Below are 26,105 nucleotides of genomic sequence, written 5' to 3' on the forward strand. Positions count from 1 at the left end.
TCATTACTCACCCCTCTTTTTTGGGGATTGGGGGCATACTGGGGACAGGGAGATCATAACCAGTATCTTGCCTTCCAACAGTGGCCAATGCCAGGTGCCTCAGAGGGAATGAACAGAATAGGTAATCACCAAGTGATCCATTCCCAGCTTCTGGCAAACAGAGGCTAGGGACACCATCCCTCCCATCCTGGCTAAGAGCCATTGATGGACTTATCCTCCATGAATTTATCTAGTTCTTTTTTGAACCCTGGCACAGTCTTGGCCTTCACAACATCCTCTGGAAAAGAGTTCTGCAGGTTGACTGTGCAGTGTGTGAAGAAATACTTAAATTTTGTTTGTTTTACACCTGTTGCCTATTAATTTCATTTGGTGATCCCTAGTTCTTGTTATGTGAAGGAGTAAATAACACTTCCTTATTTACTTTCTCCACACCAGTCATGAATTTATAGATATCTATCAATCCCCCGTAAGTCGTTTCTTTTCCAAGCTGAAAAATCCCAGTCTTTCTCCTCTCTCCTCATATGGAAGCTGTTCCAGACTCCTAATAATTTTTATTCAGAAAAGGGCAACCTTTTTCAATTCCAATATATCTTTTTTGAGATAGGACAACCACATCTGCACACAGTATTCAAGATGGATTTAAATAGAGACAACATGATATTTTCTGTCTTACCTTATTTTCTTATCTATCTTATTTTCTGTTTTAGTGAGGTAGGTACTTCTCATAGATTCATAGACTGAAGATCAGAAGGGATCATTATGATCATCTAGTCTGACCTCCTGCACAATGCAGGCCACAGAATCTCACCCACCCACTCCTGTAACAAACCCCTAACCTATGTCTGAGTTATTGAAGTCTCCAAATCATGGTTTAAGAGACGTCAAAATGCAGAGAATCTCCCAGCAAGTCCTTGTGGCACCCGGTGCAGAGGAAGGCAGAAAAACATCTGTGCCTCTGCACATCTCTCCTGGAGGAAAATTCCTTCCTGACCCAAATATGGGATGATACAAATTAACGCTGAGCATGTGGCAGACTCCACCAACATACCGCCCAGAGAAAGAATCTCTGTAGTACTCAGAATCCTACCCACCATCTAACTCGCCATCAGAACAAGACCACTGGGCATATTACCTGCTATAATATCAAAGATCATTAATTGCCAGAATTAGGCTATCCCATCATACCATCCCCTCCATAAACTTATCAAGCTTAGTTTTGAAGCCAGATATGTCTCTTGCCCCCACTACTCCCCTTGGAAGGCTGTTCCAGAACTTCAATCTTCTAATGGTTAGAAACCTTCGTCTAATTTCAAGTCTAAACTTGCTAGTGTCCAGTTTATATCCCTAGCTAATCAACCACAGTCCCCACAAAATCCACATTTCACACACACGTTTATAACTTCTCTCATACAAACATTTTTAAATATTACAGTTAAACACATAGTTATTCCCCTTATTCTTCTTAGTCTAATATTTGTCTGTTGACTACAACCAAGGGAACTGCTCAGACACACCAGGTACTTCTATTTTCTGAAGTTACAGGAGGCTTCTGCCTCTAGTGCAGTTGCAAGCTCCCAATTTCTAACAACTTCACTGCAACCATCCTGTCCTAATATGTTTAAGTAATAAGGGGACCAGAAGAGGTGAAAATTGAAGCCCAAATTGTCAAAACTTGAAGTTCTGCTAAGGAGGCAGCTGCTTTCTGTCAAACCACTCTGGTTCATTAGAGAGCAGTCACTTTCAGATGGACTTCAGGGAATCTGTGGGACTCTGACTCAGCTGCTGGTCTTTAAAATTGGTTGGATGGACTTAGGGGGAGACAGAGAGGTTCCCAGCAGAGCTGAGTAGTAAAACTCCTGGCTATCTCCCTGGCTGGCCACCTGCCCTTAGTCCCCAGTCTTGCTGCAAAGCCCAGTCCTTGGTCCCATGGACCCATTCAAGTCACATGCCCTAACCCCATTCAAACCGAATTTTTTTCATTTTAGTTTTTTTTATTAACATTCATTTTAATGATCATTTATTACTTTTAATTGATCAAAAATCATAAAAATAAACAATATTTGAAAAAAAAGCATGCAAAGCAGCCAGTTTCAGTTTAAAATTGGAGTAGTTTTGGTGACTGGGAACTTGCTCATCACAGAAAACGCTATTTATTTGGAGAATTGTCCCTGAAAAACTTCTGAAATGCGGACAATATTGCTGGCTGAAAATTTTCTGATGGAACAGTTTTCAGTGGGAAAATGCTGATTCAACCAAATTGAACTGTTCCACAGGAAAGCTGGCAGCTTGGCTCCTAGCTAGATCCCTGGCTATTCAGGTTTTTTCAGTTTAATATTTGATATTCCACCAATTATAATAGGAAATTACCAATTACCAGACCAATGACTAAACCAAATATCAATTATCCATTTGAATAACAATTACAAATGATCAGTTAGAACACCAATTAAGGCAGGGCTGGCTCCAGCTTTTCTGCTGCCCCAAGCAGCTCAATCACACCATCGAATCCCCACCAAAGATCCGGACGTGCTGTCCTGGTGTGGGACAGAGTACTGCCCCTTTGAATTGGCAGTCCCAAGCACCTGCTTCCTACACTGGTGCCTGGAGCCGGCCTTGAATTGAGGAAACCAAGTACCAGTTACCAAACTGATTAGAAAACCAATTACCAAACCAACAAGTCCCAATTAAAATACCTGTCACAGAGTCTACAGATCCCATGATGTATCGGCCTAAAGGGTTCATGGGGAAACTGCCTGCCTGCTCAGCTGGGGCTGATTGGGAGACTCACAATAGTTGCAAAGATAAAACAACTGCAGAGCAGAAGAATGGGGTGGGTGTCAATGAGGTTGAGGACCCACAGAGAGCAGGTGCCTTTGGCAACAGAAAAGCTGTCCAGGAAACTGGGTGTAACTCAGAGGCATGGCAGAAAGTAGGCCAGGGAAACTGTAAGAGGTTGGGAAAGCTTGGAGCCAGCCACTTTGTACAGGGTCATTGGCCTAAAACCCAGGACAGAGGGCAGGCCTGGATTCCCCTACGAAGCCCACCAAAGGGACTTATTAAGGCCTTGAACAATTGAGCCATACCTGAAGGGCCCAGGAAGTGTGTATCCCTCATATAGGGCTACAGAGTCCAATACTTTAGGAGACCAAACAAGCAAGAGGGGAAAAAGATGACCAGTGACCTGGTCTATGAGGCTAGAAGGTGGGCAACCCATCAAAGAGGCAGAGTTGCCCTGTCACCCAACCTCACCACAAGGTGATGCCAAAGATGGAAGATGACCCCCATATATCAATTTCAAAGCCAGTTTATACAATTTTTGAAAAGTTTTGATTTAGAACATAAAACTCAAAACATGTAAACTATTATGTCATATCATAGCATGACATAATATAATAGTCCAAATGTTTTGACTTTGCTGCATTATAATATCTATCATAAGTTGAGTCTATAAGAAACATTTCAGCCATATTGAAATAACACTTTTCCATAAGGTTGAAATGAAGTTTCACAATTTTGCTCATGGAATATTTTGAAATTTATAGTCTTCATTCTGATTTGCAAACCCCCCCGCCAAATGTCCTGCAGAATGAGAATTCCAGATTTCGATCAGCTCCAGTTGACAACTATGTCGACTGGCAGTCTAGCAAGATCCAGTTTCTTAAGAATATATATATATACACTAATCCCCACCTTCCCTTTCCCCCATTGAATTATCCCTTCCAAATCTATTTTTCTCAGCAACAGAGAACAGTCAGCTCACTGAGGTTGAGGCAAGTTGGTGTATTTTGCGGCAAATTTACAATTAACTACCAAAGGTCCTTACTGTATACTTGCCCCTATTTAAGGGCAGAGTTAAAAGCAATTTAACAAAAAAAGTGAAATACTTCTGATACTGCATACTTTACCCGTTATGTCATGCTGTTTGAATGACTCACTGTAGATTTGATACTGATTAGGGCAGTGTTTCTTCAACCACTTGCAGACATCCTGCTGGGTCCACAGAGCTACTGGTTTTGTCAGTTTCACAGTACCAGACTGGAAAGACAGAACAGGAAAAGAAATGGTATTTAGCCCTACGTATCAGATTTATTTCTAATGTAATTCATAGAATTATTTTGCTACATTATATTCGGGAGCCTTCTTTAGTGGCAAAAGTGCAAGGGATATGAGGATCAGTTATTCAAGTTTATATGGAAGGATCATATCTAGTGCAAGATTCTCTGCATGTTCCTTGTATCACACAAGTATAACACTTTCTCTTACCTGTTCAGAATCTAACTTGTATAAAGAATTAAGTCAAAGGGCCAGATTCTGCCACTTTTCCATAATGATCACAATAAAAAGTCAGCACTTACCCACAGAGATAACATTTAACTATAGCTGCAACTACTGAGGTAACTTTTTAACGGTGACTAGTGTATACACTTTGATACTAAATACTACTTAGTGCCGATTTAATTATTTCATATTAAATATGATAAGTCACTGAGTGTGCAATTTTCACAGAATTTGGCCAATGTTCTTAATTTTCACATGATCCTACTCTTGACAGAAGACAACTTATTAAAGAGGATGTCAAGATGTTACAAGTTCTGGCTCTCTTTCTCCCATGCCAACTCTGCATAGAGTATGCCTCTTTGCTTAGCTCAGGGGTCGGCAACCTTTCAGAAGTGGTGTGCCAAAGTCTTAATTTATTCACTCTACTTAAGGTTTTGCTTGCCAGTAATACAATAACGTTTTTAGAGGGTCTCTTTCTATAAGTCTATAATATATAACCAAACTATTGTTGCATGTAAAGTAAACAAGGTTTTTCAAATGTTTAAGAAGCTTCAATTAAAACGCAGAGCCTCCCGGACTGGTGCCCAGGACCCGGGCAGTGTGAGTGCCACTGAAAATCAGCTCATGTGCCACCTTCAGCATGCATGCCATAGGTTGCCTACCCCTGGCTGGCTTAGCTCATGCTTTAGATTACAAAATACATCTCTTCCTCCAAAGCTGGGAGTGTTTATTCATAAAAGTGATTGTACAACTTGCTTAATGGGGCTTCAGATTTATTGGGTCCATACCAAATTTGCTATATTTATAAGTGGTTTGGCTTATGGATTAAATCCATCAGTCCATTAAACTCAACCTGGGCTTCTAATGTCAAGCTGTTTTTTTTTTTAAAATCTTCATGACCTCCTGTGCAACTTCCTGCGTCAATGAGGGCAGAGTTTGGGGATAATTGGGTTTAGGGTGACCAGATGTCCCGATAAAATCGGGACCGTCCCAATATCTAGGCATTTGTCCCGCATCCTGACCGATGTTTGGTTGGGATGCAATTTGTCCCAATATTTCGTGGTACAGGTAAGTCTTATCATACGCGGGAGTTCCATTCTGCAGTTATTGCGTAAAGTGAAAACTACATATACTGAAAATTATATCCCCAAGCCCTTTAAATCCCACCCGCAGCTCCGGCGGCAGGGCCGGGGCGGCATTTAAAGGGCTCCCCCGGGCTCCTACCGCCATGGGGAGCCCAGAGGAGCCCTTTAATTGCTGCCCCGGCCCCACCGCCGGAGCTGCAGGCGGGATTTAAAGAGCTCTGCCGCGCCTCCCGCTGCGGTGGGGAGCCCGGAGGAGCCCTTTAAATCCCACCTGCAGCTTTGGCAGCCGGGGTGGGGCTAGCATTTAAAGGGCCCGGAGCTCCATGGGTGGCTGGAGCCTCAGGCCCTTTAGTTCGCCCCAAGGGCTACCAGCCACCTCTGCAGCTGGGAGCCCCCTGGGTGATTTAAAGGCCCTGGGACTCCCAGCCACAGCTGGTGCCCCAGGACCTTTAAGTCTTGAGGCCATGCCTCTTCCACTTGAGGCCATGCCCCCGGACTCTGGCCCTTCAGCGTAGAGCTGAAATCGCGCATGTTAAATGTGCGTAAGTTGCGACAGACCTGTACTCCGTTTTTTTGTTTTTTTTTTTTTGCTGTTTTTGGTTTTTTTTGATCCGCCGGCGGCAGTCTGCTTTATTTATTTTTTTCCTCTGACAGTGATCCTCCCTCCCCCATGTGTCCCGATATTTTCTTCTTCTCATCTGGTCACTCTAATTGCGTTGCACTGGTTTAACAGAGAACAGAATTTGGCTTGCAGAACATCTGGTACTAATGATGAGACCCCAGCTTGAATTTCAGGTCCCAGGCTGAGTTCACATAGCTGAAAGCTAGGAAAAACAATAATTTTACTTGTAAATATAACAAATTTGATATGTAGTTAGTGAGACACAATACACACCACAATGAGTTTTACATAATCACTTGCAGAGCAGAACCACACGTTAATGAGGATCAATTTCACAAACTATTTTTGGAATATTATATACGGATATTCCTACATAAAGGCAGGAAGAAACATGAAAAGAAACAGAGAAATTGAAATGATTCATGTATCTAGTACATGAATTTAAAAAGATGTATAACAAAATTGCAGGATTATGATCAGGCCTATGAAACAGACTAAAATGTACTCGTGTAACAGCATCTACACCAGGTGGGTTTGCTACTTTAACTATGCCAGCAGTGCTTTCTAGTATGGACAAAGACAAAACCAGTCTATGAATAAGAGATCATACATCATGCTAGGTGATAACACTGATTCACACTGGCTGTTTCAATTTAGTTTGGCGCTCATACTAACATCCATTCCTTGCTTTGTGTATTATTTATCTCTGTCAGCACAATCCCATGCCCCACACCCCTGATAATATTTTTGTCTCTTTCAGGATTCTCTCTCCTCCACCCCTCTCTCCCCAGCATGCTACATTGGTCTGGTATTTAACTAACTATTGCTATCAGTTAAAACTGTCATGTACTTGTAAAAAAGAGCCAATGTTCTGGATATATTTCTGCCATACTGGTTTCTCTACAGCTTAGATGAATTCTCTAGTTCACATTTTATACATAGGTAAACCCCAAACCTTCTGGGTTTGTTACACTGCAGCGTAACAACATGGTTGAAATATATTTAATTCAACCAAAATATATATTGGATATATTTTTCCCAGGCCAAACTATTTCTTTTTTATATAGAATAATTTGGGTTCTAGAGGGGTAGATTCAGCGCTACAACGATTGAAAATGTCCTGCAAAAGAGAATCTAGAGAATTATGAAAGTGTTCTCTTAAAGATTTCATATTTTCTACAACCCATGGTAACAATGGCCTGTATTCACTATGTCAAGGAGAGTGAACATGTACAAATTTGCAATTACTTAGCAGTAAATATTTCACACTGGCTAATGTCAAAGTGATTTTGAACTAATATGGGACAAAAGTCTCTGCAAGCACCAATGCAGCTGCACCCATGCACACCAGCAAAGAACTGAATCTACAGAATGAAGATCACTTTGAAATATATCCTCATTTGTGCTGCACCTCTTTTCACTTACATATTCATCATCTCCTTTTGGTTTTACACTAGTAGGCTGAATATATTTTTTTTTCTTTACAACTGATATAAAGGGGGAAGGGATAGCTCAATGGTTTGAGCACTGGCCTGCTAAACCCAGGGTTGAGTATCAGAGGGGTAGCCGTGTTAGTCTGGATCTGTAAAAGCAGCAGAGAATCCTGTGGCACCTTTTAGACTAACAGACGTTTTGGAGCGTGAGCTTTCGTGGGTGAATACCCGCTTCGTCAGACGAAGGTAGTGGAAATTTCCAGGGGTAGGTATATATATGCTAGCAAGCAAGCTAGAGATAACGAGGGTTAGTTCAGTCCAGGAGGGTTGGCCCCTGTTTAGAAGTGATGTGAAAACCAAGGGCAGGAGAAAGCCTGCTTCGTGTAATTGGCAGCCCTCACAGTTCTTTGTTTAGTCCACAGCCTGGACCGCGCAACCAGATCGGTGGTCAGCTCTTGCAGATAACTCGAAGCTCAGCCAGCTCGTGTCTCTTTGAGTTCGTCCTCGAAGGTTTTTTGCTGCAGATGGACGCTTAGGTAGCTCCGGCTATAGCCTTGGCAGGGAGGTTGCACTGCGCTCGCACCGAGTGTTTTATATATCCTGCCATGTGCGACTGACTCTCTGATGTGTCGCTTCGCACTTGTATCCTCCGTTCCATACGCAGTCCAGTTTGCCACTGGTAGATAGCACAGAGGCGCATGCTAGCTATTTGATAGCGCGCTCTCGTTACACTCGGGGTGGAGTGCAGAGGACGGTGAAAGCAGTGATGTATGCTGATCTGGTTAGGATCCTGGATCGCGGCAGCAGCGCACACAGAACTGTCGGCTGGTGCCCGGTGATATTATATGTGGGCAGCCAGTTCCTGGCATCGGAAGTTTGTTGCATGGATTCGTCCTGAGAGGGTAGGAGAGGCTCGTGCGTATGAACGGTGTGCAATTGCTGGTGGGAATATTTCAGATTGGGCAGGGTGTCCTGGCGGGCGGCCGCAGGGCACGGGTGGGACGCTGTCTGTCGACGCAAGGAATTGGCTCCGTGTGTCACCCAGAGACCATTTCTTTGCTGTGGTAGGCTTCTTTGGTAAATCGCGTAGTGGTGCGGGGATGCTCGCGTTGCCTTTTGTAGGTGGCCTTGGACCGTGTTTTTGTCGTTGACTGGCTCCTTTGTGTGATGTCGCTGCGGGAACTGCGTGTTTTAGTGAGCGTGTTGCCTGGGGATCTCGGCGCGTGTCCCGTTATGGTGGGGTTTTGCCTGTTTGGTTGACGCTGCAATCGCTGGTGTTGATGGCTCCCTGTTCAGGCTGGTGGTATGGCGGATGAACGCTGGGGGAGGGCCGCGCTCGGTGATCAGACACAACGAGTGAGGCCATTGGCATCGCCTGAAATCCTCGTCTGGTATACCTCGCATCTGCCATGTTGGATGGTCCGGTCTCACTTTCGTCTTAGCAGTGGACCGCGGGGCTACCCTTTCCGGCGGTGGAACCTGTAGTTGCTGGTGCCGTGTCCACCGCCTATGACGAAGCTGGTGATGCCCTTCTAGTGTCTGCTGGGGTCGCTATGCCTTGAATTGATTCCTTGGATCTATCGGCAGTTCCTCCTCGGACTGGGCTCGCTGCTTTTACGCTTCGCTGGGCCGTGTCCGGATCGCTGGGCTGAAGCTACGTGTAGGTAGTGTCACCGCCTTACTGCTGGTTCGATGCGACCGGGGTAATGTTCCTTGTTTGGGTACCAGCGTGTACGAGATCTGGCTCTCATCTTGTGGCTCTCATACTGGCTCGTCTTGCTTTTCTCCAGTCTTTTGTTGGTTAACTCGCGCCGCTAGATTCTTGATCCTTTGGTACAGCCATGCTTCTCACGTTAGTGCTAGGTCTTTTATTACCAAGACGCTGCGGTGGAGCCTTGCTCATTTTAGCGACCCCGTTTATCTGTATGTGTGGCAGTGGGCTTCGTGTGAGTCAACATGAGGTCTAGTTCGTGCTGATTAGGGCTGCATCGCCCTGGTGTTTTCTAGTGTTGGTTCTCTCCGTTTTTCTGGGTCCGTGCTCTTTATGTCTAGGTGTGGTTTCACCACTTGCTTCTCGCCGTCTCGCTTCTTTACACTCTTGTGACTTTGAGGTGCTCGGACGCGTCAGGTCGATTTACCCTTGGCTTGCTTCCCTGTTGTAGCACTACCCTCTTCTTGACTTTCCGGCGTCCCAACCCCTTGTTCTGCCTTTTGTATTTGGTGTCATCATGTTGTTGGCTGTGGTGGGTGTGTAGGCCTTGTGGGTAAGTCCACCCCTCTTCTGATATCGGCTCGACCTAGGAGTGATACATGGACGTGCGTGGCCACATATGGTACTATAACTGCCTCCTCTTGGTTGGTACCCGTGCGGTCACCCTTGCTACCAGTTGGGACTGCGAGAGGGCTTACTCTGGTGACGTAATACCTGGGTTAGTGGATCTCTTTTCTGTTCTCGCCTCGTCCGCGCACTTTGATCGAAACATCTCACACCTGGGCCTCTCCTGTGAGCTCGAGCCCATGACTGTGATAAGGCCTAAGACTTTGCTCCTCCACACTGCTGCGTTCCCTGTGCTTAGTCAAGGACGCTGTTCCTCGCCGGACATGTTTATCCTATGATTTGTTGTTTAACTTGGTTAGACCCCTTACCCTAAAGCCTATTCTCAAATGAGGAAGTGCCAGTCGCGCGTGTCCACATGTCGCCTCCCCCTAGATTGCCACCTGCTCGGCTGTGCGCGTAGGTGTGCTTTGTAACAGCACAGAAATCTCTCTAGGCAGGGATATGATACGGACGGCTCCCCGTACGACTTGATGCCAGACTCTTAAAGAATTCATTCAGATCAGAGGAGGCAGCATCTTGGATCAGGTGATATCGGTGCCCGCCAGCCTTCTCGTCTCCTACCCGGGGCTGGGGCGATTGTCTTGCCGCAGCGGAGCCCCTTTCGTGGAGACGGACCTCGCCACCTTTGCGTCATTGATTTGACCGTGGAGCTTTCTCACTGCACCCGGTCGCCGGCATCTCCCATCTTATCCTCTGTCTGTAAGCGGCAGCTCGGTGTCCACGGGTCAGAGTGTTCGCTCTGTTTGGGTTACGCCTTCCGGGCGTTGTTCCCATTGAGCCAGGTCAGTAGAATTTTTTAGCGCTGTTTTGCTGTTATATTCCCGCAGCGCAGTGGTCCACACTCTCGGCGAATTCGGATTTGTGGACGTAGCCACTTAGGGTGTTACCGCTCGGTTTTCGCGGCCATGTCTAGGTGAAATTGCCTGGGTAACTCTTTGGTAGATTGATTGGTCTGCAGTTAGGTCCTCAGTCCCGTGCGCTTGGTGGGCCCCGTGATCAGTGTATTCTTGGCGCAGCACACCGGTCACTTTTTGCTAACTGTAGAACGAGCCATTGCACTCGCTAGATCGTTGTCTCTCATGCAGGATAGCAGAGTCTCTCGAGAACTCGTCGAACGGGAACCCTGCAGCGCATAGGCCGCAATACCTGAGCCCGCCTGGCTCTGGTTGCCAGTGGTGTGCCTAAGGGGGAGATAGTGAATCTTCAGGCGCGAAGCGGCACGCGCGTTTTGCAAGTTGATGAGGGCATTCGGTTCCGGACACTCTCTAGGCGACTGCCCTCGGTCCTAGGAGCGCTCTCCGTTTCCGGTCATAGAGCTCAACGTAGCCCGACGGATGGAATTTCATGACCGCGCGTGACTCGGCTCGTTGCTCTGAGTATCGTGGTGCGTAAATCCGGTGTGACGTGGAGCGCGGGCACCTCAATATGCTGGTCATTAGTTCTCTTTGTATCGATGGGTGTTTGACGCTTAGTGCTGATCTGATATAGTGTTCAAATTCTAAGGCGACCGTGGTGTGATCGGTGGGTGCTCGTGCTGGGGCCTCTTTTCTTAATGGCTGGCCTGGGACGCGCTCTCGTAATATGCCGTGAGTGGGGGCGGGGAGGGCATCGGGGGCCTTTTGCCTGGTCCTTTGTTCTTGGTTCCGGGTTCGAGCAAGAGGCTGGGGAGGGAGACTCGCTTTGTGGTAGCTTCGTATGATTGAGGGTGTGGCTCTTGCAATAGTGGTATGTGGTTCTCTTTGAGGTTCCTTGTACACGGCTCCATCTTGGATCTGGCTGCTCGGGGCACTGTGGGCCGTCTGGACGTCGTACTCGGCGTATGCGTTATGTGGTCAGTGGGCCCTGTCCTTGCTGCTTGTGATGCCGGGTGACGACGCGAAGCCTGGGATGGGGGTGCTGCGAGCAGGTGAGAACTGTCGGACGTGGCTACTCATCTGAAGATCTTAGGGGCGCGTACTTTCCTTGGAGACCCGCGAAGATCTGCCGCAGGCGGATCCTGGCGCGGCGTGGCCGTGAGAGGGGTCTGGGACCTTGCGGAAGCGGCTGTCTGACGGCTGTGGGTGGGTGCTGGACTCGCTGCCAATGTGAGGTTTCTGTTTTACTTTTGGACGCTACGCTGGGCCACGTAGGGCCCCTTGGTTTGGACCTTCGTCAGGAGTCCGGATCGCGCCGCCTTTGTGGGGGCTGGCTGCCGTGTGAGGGGCTGTGTTGCTCAGCGCCTTGTACGCTCTCTGTCTAGGGGGCGGAGCTTTGTGAGTGTGGTGGGGCCCGTACGTGTTGGTTCTGCCTGAAAAGGTGATTGAGTCGTGGCACTGTTGGTAATCGCAAGCAGTAGATCTAAGAATCATCTGCTCGGCCGGTGATTGTTGCGGCCTGTAGTGTTGGTATGAATTGTCTTGAATGGCTGTTTCTTTAGGGTGTGGGGGGTCAGTGGTTCAGGTGGATATTGGTTGGAGCGTCCGGGGTACGACACATGGTTTTGAGCGGTGGTGGGGTGACTGGACTGGGTCGGTGGGGAGAATAGTTTCTGTGGATTTGATGCTCGCCGGTGGAGAGAGACGCAGTGTCTGTTTTGCGCGGAGGTCAGTTTGTTATGGGGCCTGAGTGGAGTGGAACGGCTTACCAGCGTAAGGGTCCCTCTATTACGGTTGTGTTGCGCGTTCAGAGTGAGTATTGTCCTGCTTAGCGCGTCTCAGTGATCTTTGTCTTTCGTGCACTATGGGTTGCTCGTGGATATCGCTTCCGATAAGTATTTAACCGATGGGACATTCTATCCGGTGCAGCCCGAGTAGGGCCTCCGATGCTACGAGCTCTCTAAAGTGCGTATGCATTCCCTGAGATTCCTCGTCTGCGCTCTCAGATCGGCCTCTGTGGTCCTGTTGTTGGAGTTTAGGCAAAAGATCTGAGGCGCGTTGTGAGATGTTCGCCTGTGTTGTCGTTGCTCTCGCTACGTCCACCTTCATTCTGCTGTATTGTTAAGGCGTTTCCTGGGCCTGGTGTTGGGTTGGTGTCGGGCTTGTCGCAGGGCCATTGAGGGCACTGGGCGCGCGTAGATTTAGCAGTGGGTGGGGGTGATCTGGGTGCGTTGGTGTAGGAGAGATGTGGGATCTAGCTCGGCCAGCGCTTTGTCTGCTGCTGCTGTCTGTTAGATTGTGTTTCTCTCTGGGCCTGTGCATTACGCGCGGATGCCCTGTATGGCGTGTGAGCTCTCTGGCGTCTGGCGTTGCTCTGCTGGCATATGAAGCTAACAGGGCTTTATGTCCTGTGTATTATTCCGTTGCCTGGTATATACATATACTACATACAGAGTAACGGACTGGCCTGTTCAGCCGCGGTCTGGGTGTGTCCTCCCTTCCACCATCGTTGAGCCGTGTGTAATCATATCAGACCTCGCTCGATGGACTGATCTACGCTCATGTCTGCCTGATTGTGAGGCTTGAGCTGTGATCTATTGGGCTAGTTCTATTCTGCTCCAATTTGTGCTCGTCGGATGGTTATACTACGACTCTCCGACTGCGATATATAGCGAGTACTCTGTTTTTTTTGGGTTGGGCTATTGTGGTATTGTTAGTTTGTTTCATGCCCATGCTATACAAAGTCTGTTGTTCCGGCTGTCTTGACCCGGCGACTTCTCTTCACCTCGCTGATCCCTCTCTCGCTTGCGCTTGCTGCAGCTCTTATAGCATTATTTAGAGCCGCTACTTCGTTTCTCAGTGCTCGGTCCTAGTGTGTTGTGCTACTTACTATTTTATCTCTTTAAAGAGATCACGCGTACTAATATGTGGCGGACGACGTCGGCCCCTGAATCCACATCGTGCAAACTTACCCAAACCCTACACCCTGGCCATGATCTAATAATATACTAGCAGCAGCACGTTTGCGTCGTTAAATGGGTCTGTGGATTCCGCTGTGTTTAGTCAATGTAGTCTGTCTTACTCAGTCCATCTCTCGGCCTGCTTTTCTTCCTCCGCCAGGCTGCTCTGTGGTGAACTGTCGCACCTCTGGGGCGCGAGCTCGTCAAGCAGCTTGTTTTGGAGCGCACTAGCTCCCAAATGTTGCCACTGGGTTCGACGCGTAGCGGAGTGAGAGTAACTAGTTTCCCCGGCGCTGCGTATAATTTGATGAAGGGCATGGTTTGCATTTCCAAGTTGGGATCTGAAAAGAGACGTAGATGAATGATAAGGATGAGGTGGAGACCAGGGAGCAACTTGTTGTAAGGAAGTGTGATGATGCCAAGGGATCCTTAATATATTTGGAAAAGGCAATTAAGAAGCCAGAGAAACAAAAAGCGAGAAACCAAAAGTACTGAGTAGAAATTTTAAATATTACTCAGTTATCAGAAAAATATTATATACTATGACTTCAGTCACAGCAGGCTACTCTGGGGGATTCTCATTACCCCTGGCTAGGGCGCTTGCTTAAAACTCAAATGATAAGGACCAGGCGATGCAGTTGAGCTGCCGCGGCCAAATATGTTTCGCCTATGGCTCTTTTCAGCTGAACTTCGAATTCTTCTCCCAGATACTAGCCCGGAGGGCTCGTCCAGGGCAGCAGTGATTCGGGGGGGATGGTGCGAATAGTGCGTGGCCTCAGTCTGGGATTAGGGTCATGGGTCTTCCTAGTGGCTGGTCGTTGTGATTATGGGGTGCAGGCTCCTTCTAATACGCCACCCCCACTCTCAATTGCCTACAATCTGCTCTCTCCTGAGACTAACCAGAGGGAATGCCCCTCTCAAGGTTGCTCCGATATGGAGGCCCGATTGGCGCAGGAGGTTACGTCCGCTTCGGCAAATTCATTACCAGTCACCTCCCTCTGAATCGCGCGCCCCTATCTGTGTTCACGATGCTACCTAGCGCGCTCAATGTCCCTGGCTGCCAGGTTGGGGTGCGACCGGTTTAGGTGGGCTTTAATAGCTCCTAGTGTATCAAGCATAACTTCCTGTCTCAGCCCGGATGAGGCACGCGGTATGGTGTCAGTTGTAGGATATCTCTACCTAATGGGTTCCATACATGCCCTCGTATGCATCCTCAATGAATGGTCCCACTAGCCATCACTATTGCGCTCTCCCTCTCCACCTACACCCCATCCCCTCTTGTGCCCTAGAAGCTCCCTGGTTGTTGATAGTGGGGCAAAAAGTTACCTTCTTTTCTCTGTGATGGGCGGATTTCCCCAGTTCTTTAGTTCCGGGCCTGTTTCAAGCACTGAAGTCTTCACTCTTTCACTTGAGTGCAGATAAGACTGTGGCCCGCAAGGATTTTAAGAATGATTTGTCGTGCCCTCCAGTTTGCTTGTATTAAAACTCCCAGTGTGGTGTTTACAGCCTAGTTGTCGGTGTATGGCCATTTTTAGGCAGAGCTATGTGGCGGCCTAGGGTCAGTGGTTGTGTTGCCTACAAAGCCACTCTCAGGCGAGGAGATGCGTAGTGGAGGTGAGCTGGGGCGGGGGAGTATTCGTTCGTTTGTGTCGTGACATGGGGAAGTGCTGCCACTAGTAACAGTGGGGGGTGCTACAGGGATATCTTGTCTTTCACCCCAGGTATCACCTCCACTCTGCCTCTCTTCTGTTAGCAGACAGTCCCCACTCAGATCTCCTCCAATCGGCGCGCAAGCCTGGGAGAGGAGGTAGAATTTTTAGAGCTTTAGAGCCCGGCTGTGGCGTCAGCGCGAGGCACTTTGGAGCAAGGTGAGCTTGGTGGGGCTTCTGGAGATTTTGTAGGTGTTGGTCTCTGTCTGAGGGGTTAGAGCAGATGCGGTTGTACCTCAGTGCTTGGCTGTAGACAATGGATCGTGTGATGTTCCCGGGATGGAAGCTGGAGGCATGAAGGTAGGCATAGCGGTCGGTAGGTTGTCGGTAGGTTGGACCCAGGGTTGTGAGCCCAATCCTTGAGGGGGCCATTTAGGGGTCTGGGGCAAAATCAGTACTTGGTCCTGCTAGTGAAGGCAGGGGGCTGGACTCAATGACCTTCAAGGTCCCTTCCAGTTCTAGGAGATAAAATAAATTAAACTGGAGAAATACCTATTTTAAGGCCAGAAGGGACAACTGTGATCATGTAATGTAACCTCCTGTACAACACAGGCCATAGAACTGCCCCAAAATAATTGGTAGAGCGAATCTTTTTGAAAAACTTCCAGTCGTGATTTAAAAATTGCCAGAGATGGAGAGTCACTGTTAATTACTCTCACTGTTCAAAATTTACACCTTATTTCCAGTCTGAATTTGTCTAGTTTTAACTTCCAGCTATTGGATCATTTTATACCTCTCTATGCCAGACTGAAATGCCTATTAAATATTTGTTGCCCGTGCAGGTAATTTTATACCATTGGTTCTCAAACTTTTTTTTTCCCCTGTGGACCACTTGAAAATTGCTGAGAGTCTTGGCGGACCACTTAATCTTTCCACATGTTGTTTGTGCCATTAGTCAACTATTATAAAGCACTTTGGATAAAAGCGCTATATAAAAAAACCTTAACAATAATTGTTTTTTGTTCTACAAATAAAGGTGCACAACTCATATTTTAATATCAGTAGCCTTACCTTTCTAACGCAATGGATGTGCCCTCTCTCCCCCACTGCAGCAGCCCCCAAGCTGGGGTTGGGAAGGATGGGGGGTCTCTCATTCGCCATAGAGCCGAGGCTGGGAAGGAAGTGGGGGGTCTCTCCCAGCAGCCGCAGCTCTGAAGCTGGGGAAAGTCACTTCTTTCTCTGGCCCCTGCAGCCTTGCACATCCCAAATTTCCCCTACCCACTCTTCTCATCCACTTCCCCCTCCCACCTACTGCCTATTCCCCCTCCAAGGCCACCACCTCACCTTACATGTGCATTTTCTCCGGGGTCCAGGCACTTAATTGGTGGAGCCACATCTGCGTGACTCCACTAATGAGGTGTGCAGCTGCCCAGGTGCGCACCTTAGAGGGAACTATCCACGACCATTTGAATGGAGCTCGCGGACCACTGGTGGTCCATGGATCAAAGTTTGAGAACCTCTGTTTTAGACTATAATCAAGTCACCCCTTAACATTCTCTTTGTTAAGTTACATAGATTGAGCTCTTTGCATCTACTATTAATCCTTTAATCATTCTTGTGGCTCTTCTCTGAACCTTTTCCAACGTATCAATATCGTTCTTGAATTCTGGATGTGAGAACTGGAATACTGCTGTTCAGTAGTGGTGCCAACTCCAGAGGTAAAATAATCTTTCTACTTCTACTTTAGATTCCCCTGTTTATGCATCTGAAGAGTGCCTTTGCCCTTTTGGCCATAGGGGAGCTCATGTTCAGCTGTCAGAGGGGTAGCCGTGTTAGTCTGGATCTGTAAAAGCAACGAGTCCTGTGGCACCTTACAGACTAACAGACTTTTTGGAGCATGAGCTTTCATGGGTGAATAACCACTTCATCAGATGCATGTTCAGCTTATTATCCTCCACAACCCCCATGTTTTTTTTCCCCCCCCAGAATCACTGCTTCCCAGGATAAAGTCCCGCAGCCTATAAGTATCACATGCATTCATTGTTCCTAGATGTCTGCACTGACATTAACCATATTAAAATAAATGTAATTTTCTTGGACCCATCTTACCAAGCAATCCAAATCACTCTGAATCAGTGATCTGTCCTTTTCATTATTTAGCACTCCCCGAATTTGTGTGTCTGATGCAAAATTTATCAGTGATTTCTTGGTTTAGGTTTTCTTCCAGATCATTGATAAAAATATTAAACAGCTTAGGACTAAGAACTGATCCTTATGGGACCCCACTAGAAACACACTACATCAGAGTTTCTCAAAATAGAGCCCGGGGAACTCCATGGGGTCCGCTGGCCCTGCTGATCAACTCCTCCCTTTCCCTCCCAGTGCCTCCTGCACACCACAAAATAGCTAGTCAGCGGCATGCAGGAGGCACTGGGAGGACGGGGAAGGAGCAGGGATGGGGCATGCTTGGGGGAGGGGGCAGAAAGAGGTCGGAAAGGGGTGTCATAAGTAGATAGGTAAGGTAAGGGTTAAGTTTCTTTTGCCTGTAAAGGGGAACCAAACACCTGAACAGAGGACCAATCAGAGAACTGGATTGTTTAAAAGTCAGGGGCGGGAATTTGTATACTCAGGGTCTTTGTTGTTTCCTCGGCTATGGGTAAACAAGCTTTTCTTCTAACTCCATCTTATCTAAGATATTCTACTAAAAGTCTGTAAGCACAAAGGAAAGCAAAGTAATTAGGCTATGAGGAGCTTTGTGTTGTATTTACTGTGTGTGATTGCTGGTCTATTTAAATTGGCTATTTTTTAAATCAGACTGGGTTATTCATATTTTCTTAAGTAGGAGCCTGTATTAATGTTTATACAAGTTATTATTTCTGTATTTTCTCTCTTTCTATATAAAGCTTTCTTTTTCAAAACTTGTGGAAGATTCTTTTTCTAGTAAGGCAAAGAAATTGAAATCTCTGTACCAGGTATCTGTCTCCCTCACGGGAAGACAGGAAGAGGTAAGGCAAAGCCAAGCTGTTGGTATTTTGCATCTCAATTGTCCTGAGGGAATAGAACGCTTATCTCTTGGGAAGCAGAGAAACAGGTTTCTTGGTACTCGCAGGCTAGACCAAGAGGCAAGCCTGGGAAGGAGGGGGGAAGGGGTTATCTCTCCTGCTTTTAGACTCCAAGGGATTTGGAATCTGGGGGTCCCCCCAGGGAAGGGTTGGGGACACCAGAGAGAGGAAAGGGGGGTCAGGCCCTATCAATTCCTGACCTGGTGGCAGCCTATCAGATCTAAGCTGGAGATTAAGCTTAGAGGACTTTATGCTAGTACCTCATATCTGAACTCTAAAGTCCAGATTGAGGAATTATACTATGACAAGGGGGCAGGGGTGGAGTGGGGGCAGGAAGAGGTGGGGCAGCGGTGGGGCCTGTGGCAGAGCAGGGGCACTTGAGGGGCTGCAAAAATTTTTAAAAACACAATGGGAGTCCTCAGGCTGTTAAAGTTTGAGAACCACTGCACAACATTATTGTTCGATAATGATTCCTGATTTAAAATTGAGATCTACTAGTCAGTTTTTAATCCATTTAATGTGTGCTAAGTTACTTTTATATCTGTCTAGTTTGTTTTTTGTTTTTTAAAATCAAAATGTCTTTTGGTACCCAGTCAAACGCTTTACAGGAGTGTAACAACATCAACACTATAACCTTTATAAACTAAACTTGTAATCTCCTCAAGAGATATATCAAATTAGTTTGACAAGATCTATTTTCCATAAACTCATGTTGATTGGCATTAATGATATTACTCTCTTAATTCTCTCTTAATTAAATCCCGTATCAGCTGCTCCATTATCTTGCCTGGGATCAATGTCAGACTGACAGACCTATAATTATCTACATCACCCTGTTTACCCTTTTTAATTTTTGGCACAACATTAGCTTGCTTTCAGGTCTTCAGGCACTTCCCCAGTGTTCCAAGACTTATTGAAAAATCAACATTAATGGTTGTGTGAGCTTTTCAGACAGCTCTTTAGAAACTCTTGGATGCAAGTTCGCCAGAGAGTTGATCTAAAAATGTCTAAATTTAACATCCTCTTGAGATTCTAGCAGACAGGACTGGCTCTACCATTTTTGCTGCCTGAACTGCCGAAGCAAAAAAATAAAAACAAATAAAAGCCACCCTTGGGGTGAACTGTGCCACCCCAAGAATGGATGGAATGCCTCCCCTTAGCATGTGCTGCCCAAGGCATGTGCTTCCTCCACTGATGCCTGGAGTTGGCCCTGCTAGCAGAGTAGAAAGAGTATTATCATGAAAAGACAACACTTAAATGTACAGCTATCACAAACGAACAAAATTTCAGAACATATCTTCAAAAGAGAGTCAACATAAAACTCCTGCCCACCAACCTGCACCAGGCAGAAGTCTAATAATAAAATACGAGACTCCTATACAGTGCTTTTCCTTAGAAAAATCTCCAGAATGGCTTTGGCTCGAAGTTTAAATTTAGGCTTCACAGGATTAGCAGGGTAAGTGAATTCTAGAATTGCTCATCTGTAACCCTGGATTTGGGGGGGGGGGGGGAGGGGGATGTGTATCCCAGAATGTGATCAAGCCAATTGCAACCATATTATGTTCATTCAGCCACCATGAATTAACAAAATATGAAGGGATAATCTGAAAAACAGGCTTTCAAAAGCAAGGTCAAAACTACCTACAGTTTCTGCTAATCAGAACAGGAGGAGGGGAAAGAAAAGTGAGGGGAAAGAAAAGTGAGACTGAAAATCTTGGTAGTTGGAAGACCTTGACCCTGGGCTCCTCTGATATTAAAAGTTTATTGAAAGTTAAGAAAAATGATGATTCAGTAGGTGTCATTATGACCTATATGATTTGTAGAAGTTAGTTATAAAAGACTAGCTAATACAGTGTACTTTGGAGCGGTCCTCTGAAGCCATCTTGAGAGACATTTTTCATGAAACTTTCTCCTCGGTGAGTAAGCAACTGGCCACTGCGAACCTGCTGTTAAATTACTCAACACTGTTCCAGGTGTGTGGGGGGGGGGGGGGGAGTGTTCTCCTTCTGTATTTTCCACTACATGCATTCGATGAAGTGGGCTGTAGCCCATGAAAGCTTATGCTACAATAAATTTGTTAGTCTCTAAGGTGCCACAAGTACTCTTATTCTTTTTGCGGATACAGATTAACAGGGCTACTACTCTGAAAACTGTTCCAGATGTTAGGTAAATATCTGGAAAGTTCTAAATCTATTGCTTGTATCTCTGTGTGCTTAAATCTAATACATTGCAGTTTTAGATAGAGCACAGTTACTTGCATAAATCTTATCAGACAGAATTGCTTGCGTTCCCACTGATTTATTCCTGACACCACCTGGAGTGAAATAGTTAAGTTACCCCTGCTGTGGTTCTGAAAACCCTGGGTAACACATGAAAAGCTCTATCACATGCCCTCAGATACTTAAATCTCAGCGTTGTTAACATGAGAACCTTTGGTGACCAAGCTGCCACAACAGTGTGTGGTAATATAGTCGTTCTAGAAATCAACTGTTTAAACTGTATGAGAAGGCCAGCACTAGCACTACTGAACTGGTATCCTGTGCTCTCTACCACCAATCTTGCTAAAAGAATGAGTCACTGCCTTCTGTAGTAGCTGAAGCACCCCAATGGTATAAATGGGTAGCCCTATATAGAGTATTTTATATTCATCTACTCTAGAGACCATAGAGGCCCAGATAACAGTGACCAAGGTGCGTATCGGAGAGAAAGAGTTGCAATCATTGCACCAACCACACAAGGAAAAAGAAGGAGAAAAAAAGCACTTCTGGACACCCAGCCACCTGGACTCTAGAAGCAACTGAGAGTCCAGAACTAACTAAATGTGCTACATCTAACTGACATGCTCTTCCACAATGGGGACAAGCACAGTTCCCACCAAGCTTTCCAAATCCTTTCCTCCAGTCGAACAACATTGCCTTCACTTTACCTGGAGGAAACGTCATCGAGCTTATCCTCAGTGACGGCCCCAATTTGGCCAAACATAGGGAAGGGAGACATCACACTAGGCCTCAATTCAAGACCTAAAGCTGTTTGTCACCAGCATGTTGACAGCATCATGGCCCAAACCCCTCACCATCTCTCCCAGCACTATCATATATAGCCATAGGAAGGGTGTGATAGAACCCTACAAAAGCCCACAAGATTCCCATATGCTCCTCCAATACAGTCCTCCTCCTCTTCAATACTTTCACTAAAGAATAACTATTACTGGTTTTCCTTCTCTTTGAACCCAGATGTCATCATCACTAGATGAATATCTGTGAGAGAACCTAGTCGTCATCATTAGATGTAGTTCTGTGAGAGAACCAATGAAGGAATGCAGGATAGAACTTCACAGACGAGTGAAATAGTAGCAATATGAAATGACCAGTCTCGGTTACATGTACATAAGAACCCTTCATATTCAAATACATCAAACAAATACATCAACTAAAGAAAGCCATGCAGTAACGATACCTGTGTCGGAATATAAAATTCCACCAGGAACCTATTCAGAAAGGGTCAGGGCCTCATACCTAAAATATAAACATCTTCTTTATGCTGAATTTTAAGTTATATTTATAGAAACACTTGTGAAATTTTTGAAGAATGGAGGAAACATGTGTATGTCCTTATGATGAAAGGCTAAATAGTTTAAACTCTTTTATTGCACAAGAATTCAAGGGCAACAATGACTGACTTCTCCCTAGAAGAATGTTGTTTCCACAGTTAAAAATAGCTGTTTTGTTTTTTAAAAAAAAGCATATGCCTGGCTGCATTCAAGTACCTGGGAAGTCAGCGGTCCTAAAAGAAATGCTTATTAATCTAGAAGATATTCTTAGACGGACACCAGGGAGCAGAATGTTTGTCCTCAACACTGCAGTGGATGCATTTTTCAGTTCAATAGATATTTTTCCTCTGTATGATTTAAACATACTGTGTTAAGTAGCTGAACAGCAAAGTTTATTAACAATCACAGTAAAAAGGAAATTTTTCCTTTTTGCATCTGGAAGTGAAATCTGCTTATAGATATATGTTGTGTAGCACAATAGCTGCAAGCCAGTGCATAGTAAACTCACTGCCAGCAAACACGCATTGCAAATCTTTTTATCGTCTCTTAGAAATTTTCAGAATGTTCAGTTGAAATGTGTCTGGCATTAACTTATATCCGCAGCAAAAACAGGCTACATTTTTTACAGTGCTGTGCCCTCATACTGAAACGAAGCATAACATTTAATTCTCTAATTTGCAAGGTCCTGAAGAGCAGAAGAATAGGGATTTTAGAGTAACAACAACATATAACACTGTCACATTCAGTTTTTGATCATGATCCCAACATGTTTTTCAATCAGGTGCTTTGAGTGTCTAGGTATCAAAAAAATAAAGAAGTTTCCTTGAGTTAAATGCCGCTCTGTTATAAAGATAGATCTTATTAAATATTTCTAATGCAGTAGTGCCCAGAGGCCCAACACAGGAAAAAGGCTTCTTATGCTAGGTGCGGTACAAACATAAAAACAACACTACACAATTTATGAAGACAAGTGACACATGAAGGGTGGTTGGGGGAAGAGAATACAAAGACATATATACAACTTTCATGTACATCTTTTAATATGTGCATTAAGCATCAACTATCATATCATAAGGAGAGCTGGCCCTTTAAGTGAGATTCAAGAACCAGCTTTGTCAAGGTTCCTGATTCTGCCCAGAACCAAGGCATTCTGGGACTTGCGGTCCAGAAAGATAATCAATGTAGACTGCGCAACGCTATATGCAGGGCAAGGACCATGGGTGAGAAATGGGGGAAGCATATAAGAACTGTTGTGGGTGTCTAACTGAAAGGAACAGGATCTGCTGTGGAGCCTCTCCTGACAAAGGGCCTGGGTTATGGAAGACCCTGGGAAGAGACCTAATGGAACAGGCAAAGGGCTGGGTGAATAACCGAGAGGAAGAGAGGCTGGATTTGGTTTAGAAAGCTAGAGACTGGTGACAGACCTAGAGCACAGCAGCTGCTCACAGGTCTCCACCAAAGGCCTGTGGTAGTCGCCCAGGAGTAAATGACTACTCATGAGCCTCTGCATCTATAGGTGAAGCAGTTTGGCCTGTTTACCCTGAAAAGGGAGTAGTTTTGGGGCTTAGCCAAAGGGCTACCCTAGCCAATTAGCAAGGGGAAACAGAGACAGCATCTGAAAGTATGGGAGGCGAGACACCTCTCACATCCCCTCATCTGCACACCTCCAACCCCACCTGGAAATCATGAAGGAATTGTAGGTTCAGTGAAAGAGGTGGGTCTTGAGAAAAGTATATAGTCATTGCAGATCAATTCAGGGTTCCATTTGTAAAAGGCATAAAGACTTTTCAGAGAGAATTCCCAACAAGTAGAGAAGTCTAGCAGGCAACGGAAAGCAATTAGTGAGTAGGGTTACCAACCCTCCATGATTGTACTGGAGTCTCCAGGAATTAATCTTTAATTAAAGATATGTGATGAAACCTCCAGGAATACATGTAACAAAAACTGGCAACCCTATTAGTAAGGGGGCAGAGTTGGGAAGGGCTTTGAAGACCAGAAGAAGGAGCTCAAATTTGATGTGGTGCAACAGGAGCCAGTGGTAGAATTCAAAGAAAGAAATGATGCAGTCAGAGTGATGGACAAAAAAAAAGGCGATCTTAGGGCATTCTGGATGGACTGAAGGGAATGAAGTGAGTGTCAGGAAGTTTAGAGACGATGAGATTACAGTAATGAAGATGAGAGAGGACCAGGCACTAGGTGAGAGTTTTGGCTGTCCACACTGAAATAAAAGCGTAGATTTTAGAAATGTAATGAAGGAAGCAGAGGCAGCCACAAGATTTGACAAACTTGTGACAAACTTTTCTATTCACACTCTTGTACAGTTCTCATCACAGCATCTAATTGCCTTCCAGTAGGGCATTAAACAACAGGTCTAGCATTTGTCACATCTGGTTCTCCTTCTCTCTCTCTTTCTCTCTCTCTCTCCCTCCACCCACCCCCTGCACCCACTCCAAGGAGATGACTTTGAGGAATAAAATCCCTAGGTTACAGACTTAGGTGGCATGGAGAATGGTGGTGTTTTAAGCCATGATAGATAATGGCAGGGGATGGGTAAGAGGCAAAAAGTAGAGAGTGTTTCAGGGGAGGGATAGAGGAGTTTAGTTTTGAGAATAGTAAAATGATGCCAAGACATCTAGGAGGAGATGCTGGAGAGAGAAGCTCAGACACAGGTCAGAATGGTGGGAGACTGGTCAGGAGGTGAAAAGGTAGATCTGAGTCAGAGAAGAAGAAGAACTGCACTTACCCCAACTAGATATCAAACATATGTGATCTGAAACCCCACTCCTGACTTTCTTCTGTGTGTCCATTTTTTAAGGATGTAAACTCCTCCTAGCAGGGATTGTCTTTGTTTATATTGTACATGATTAAATATTAACAAGCATATAAAATATGATGGCTCCTCACATCATGTTATATTTAGGTTTAGTGATTATAAAAGCAGTACAAGCCTTGAGTCTGCCAACCTTTCCAGGTGTAGCTCTTCTGCAGTATTTCAACTCACAACTACATTTGTTAGGAGTTTTGTATTCAAATTCTTTTTCGGCATTGCCTAAACATAACCAAGGCTATGTGTACCCCTAACCATAGAAGGGACTGTACAAAAGAGTTAAAATCAGTAGATTTAATATGTGACATTTAATTTCATGCTTGTTTGTTCCATTGTGTAAAGTATACAGTAGTTAAAATTGCCAGCTCAAAATAATACAAAAATCAAACTGATAGTTTATGCATGATTAGATAGCATTTGTCAGAGTTCAGAACAACATTAGCACTCAAGTCCTGTCCTGGCACTTAACAGCTCGGCAAAGTTCTATACAATTACTTTCAAAGGATCTCATCAGGTGCTGTTTACAAAGGTGCCAATTTCTAGGGTCAATATATTCACTGGCCTTTCTTTTGTCTTTATTGACTGTATCTTCCTCCTTAAACAACTCTGTTGTACTTTTGAATGACAAAATTGGTGGAGGACAGCAAGACTGAGTAAATAATTTGAACCACAGTATGTAAAGTGTTTTAAATAAGAGGTTCTCAAAAACCAAGTGTTAATAAATGTTGATGCCTGTTTGTGCTTGGGAGGGTGCATAGATTACAAATCTGGAGAACATGTTAGAATGGGGCCCAAGATCCACTAAAGAATACAGGCCTGAACTTTGAGCAGGTCTGCAGGTAAACATTTGTAGTTTCTAGACCCCTCAAGTTTGTAATATCCAATATGTTTACGCACATCCAGCCACAAAGTAAATGTACATCTGCACACCAACCAATGTACCCAATGCCATGCCCTAACCTTTCAGAGCACTAACATGTAAACTAGTGTACAAAAGAAGACTGACACAGAAAGAAAGGCATATGCTGGGATGGATGCGGTCTGTACCTGCAGCAAGAGAGACTTTGCCTCATATTTACAATGTGAACAGGTAAGACAGACAATGGGTGAGAGAAAGGAGTGGAACTACCCATTTGTTTAAAGTTAGGAATTTGTTTAAAGTGGTTGCAAAACTGGAGCCTATAGGTCTTGAACAAATATAAAAGAAATGATATTATTTATGAAGCAGATAATTGAAAATGACAGCATCGAACAGGCGATTTAACTTTTTGTCAGACCTTTTTATACACTGTTCAAAAGGTCATAATTTAGCAGCGCCGTTTTTGTAATTTAGCACAAAAAAAAGAAGCAAAGAAGCACATTTGGATCCCCAAAATCAATTTCTTTTTAGGCATGCTCAGGTTACCCTAAGTTGGGAAAAGGGGGATCTTTTTGTTATATCCAAAAT

At 45.3% G+C, this 26,105-nt stretch overlaps 1 protein-coding gene across 3 annotated transcripts in view; it reads right to left on the reverse strand.

Moving 5' to 3' along the window:
• Window positions 1–26,105, reverse strand: part of SAMD12 (sterile alpha motif domain containing 12) — a 249,199-nt gene that overhangs the window by 153,629 nt on the left and 69,465 nt on the right. For 2 of the 3 annotated variants that reach the window (XM_032770038.2, XM_075063201.1), the window contains exon 3: window positions 3,906–4,035. In XM_032770038.2, coding sequence (XP_032625929.1) covers window positions 3,906–4,035 — 130 coding nt within the window. The remainder of the gene's footprint in view (window positions 1–3,905; window positions 4,036–26,105) is intronic. The other variant, XM_032770041.2, reaches the window with a different exon arrangement.

This window comes from Chelonoidis abingdonii, chromosome 2 (assembly GCF_003597395.2).
Source record: "Chelonoidis abingdonii isolate Lonesome George chromosome 2, CheloAbing_2.0, whole genome shotgun sequence".
NCBI classification, from domain to species: domain Eukaryota; kingdom Metazoa; phylum Chordata; order Testudines; family Testudinidae; genus Chelonoidis; species Chelonoidis abingdonii.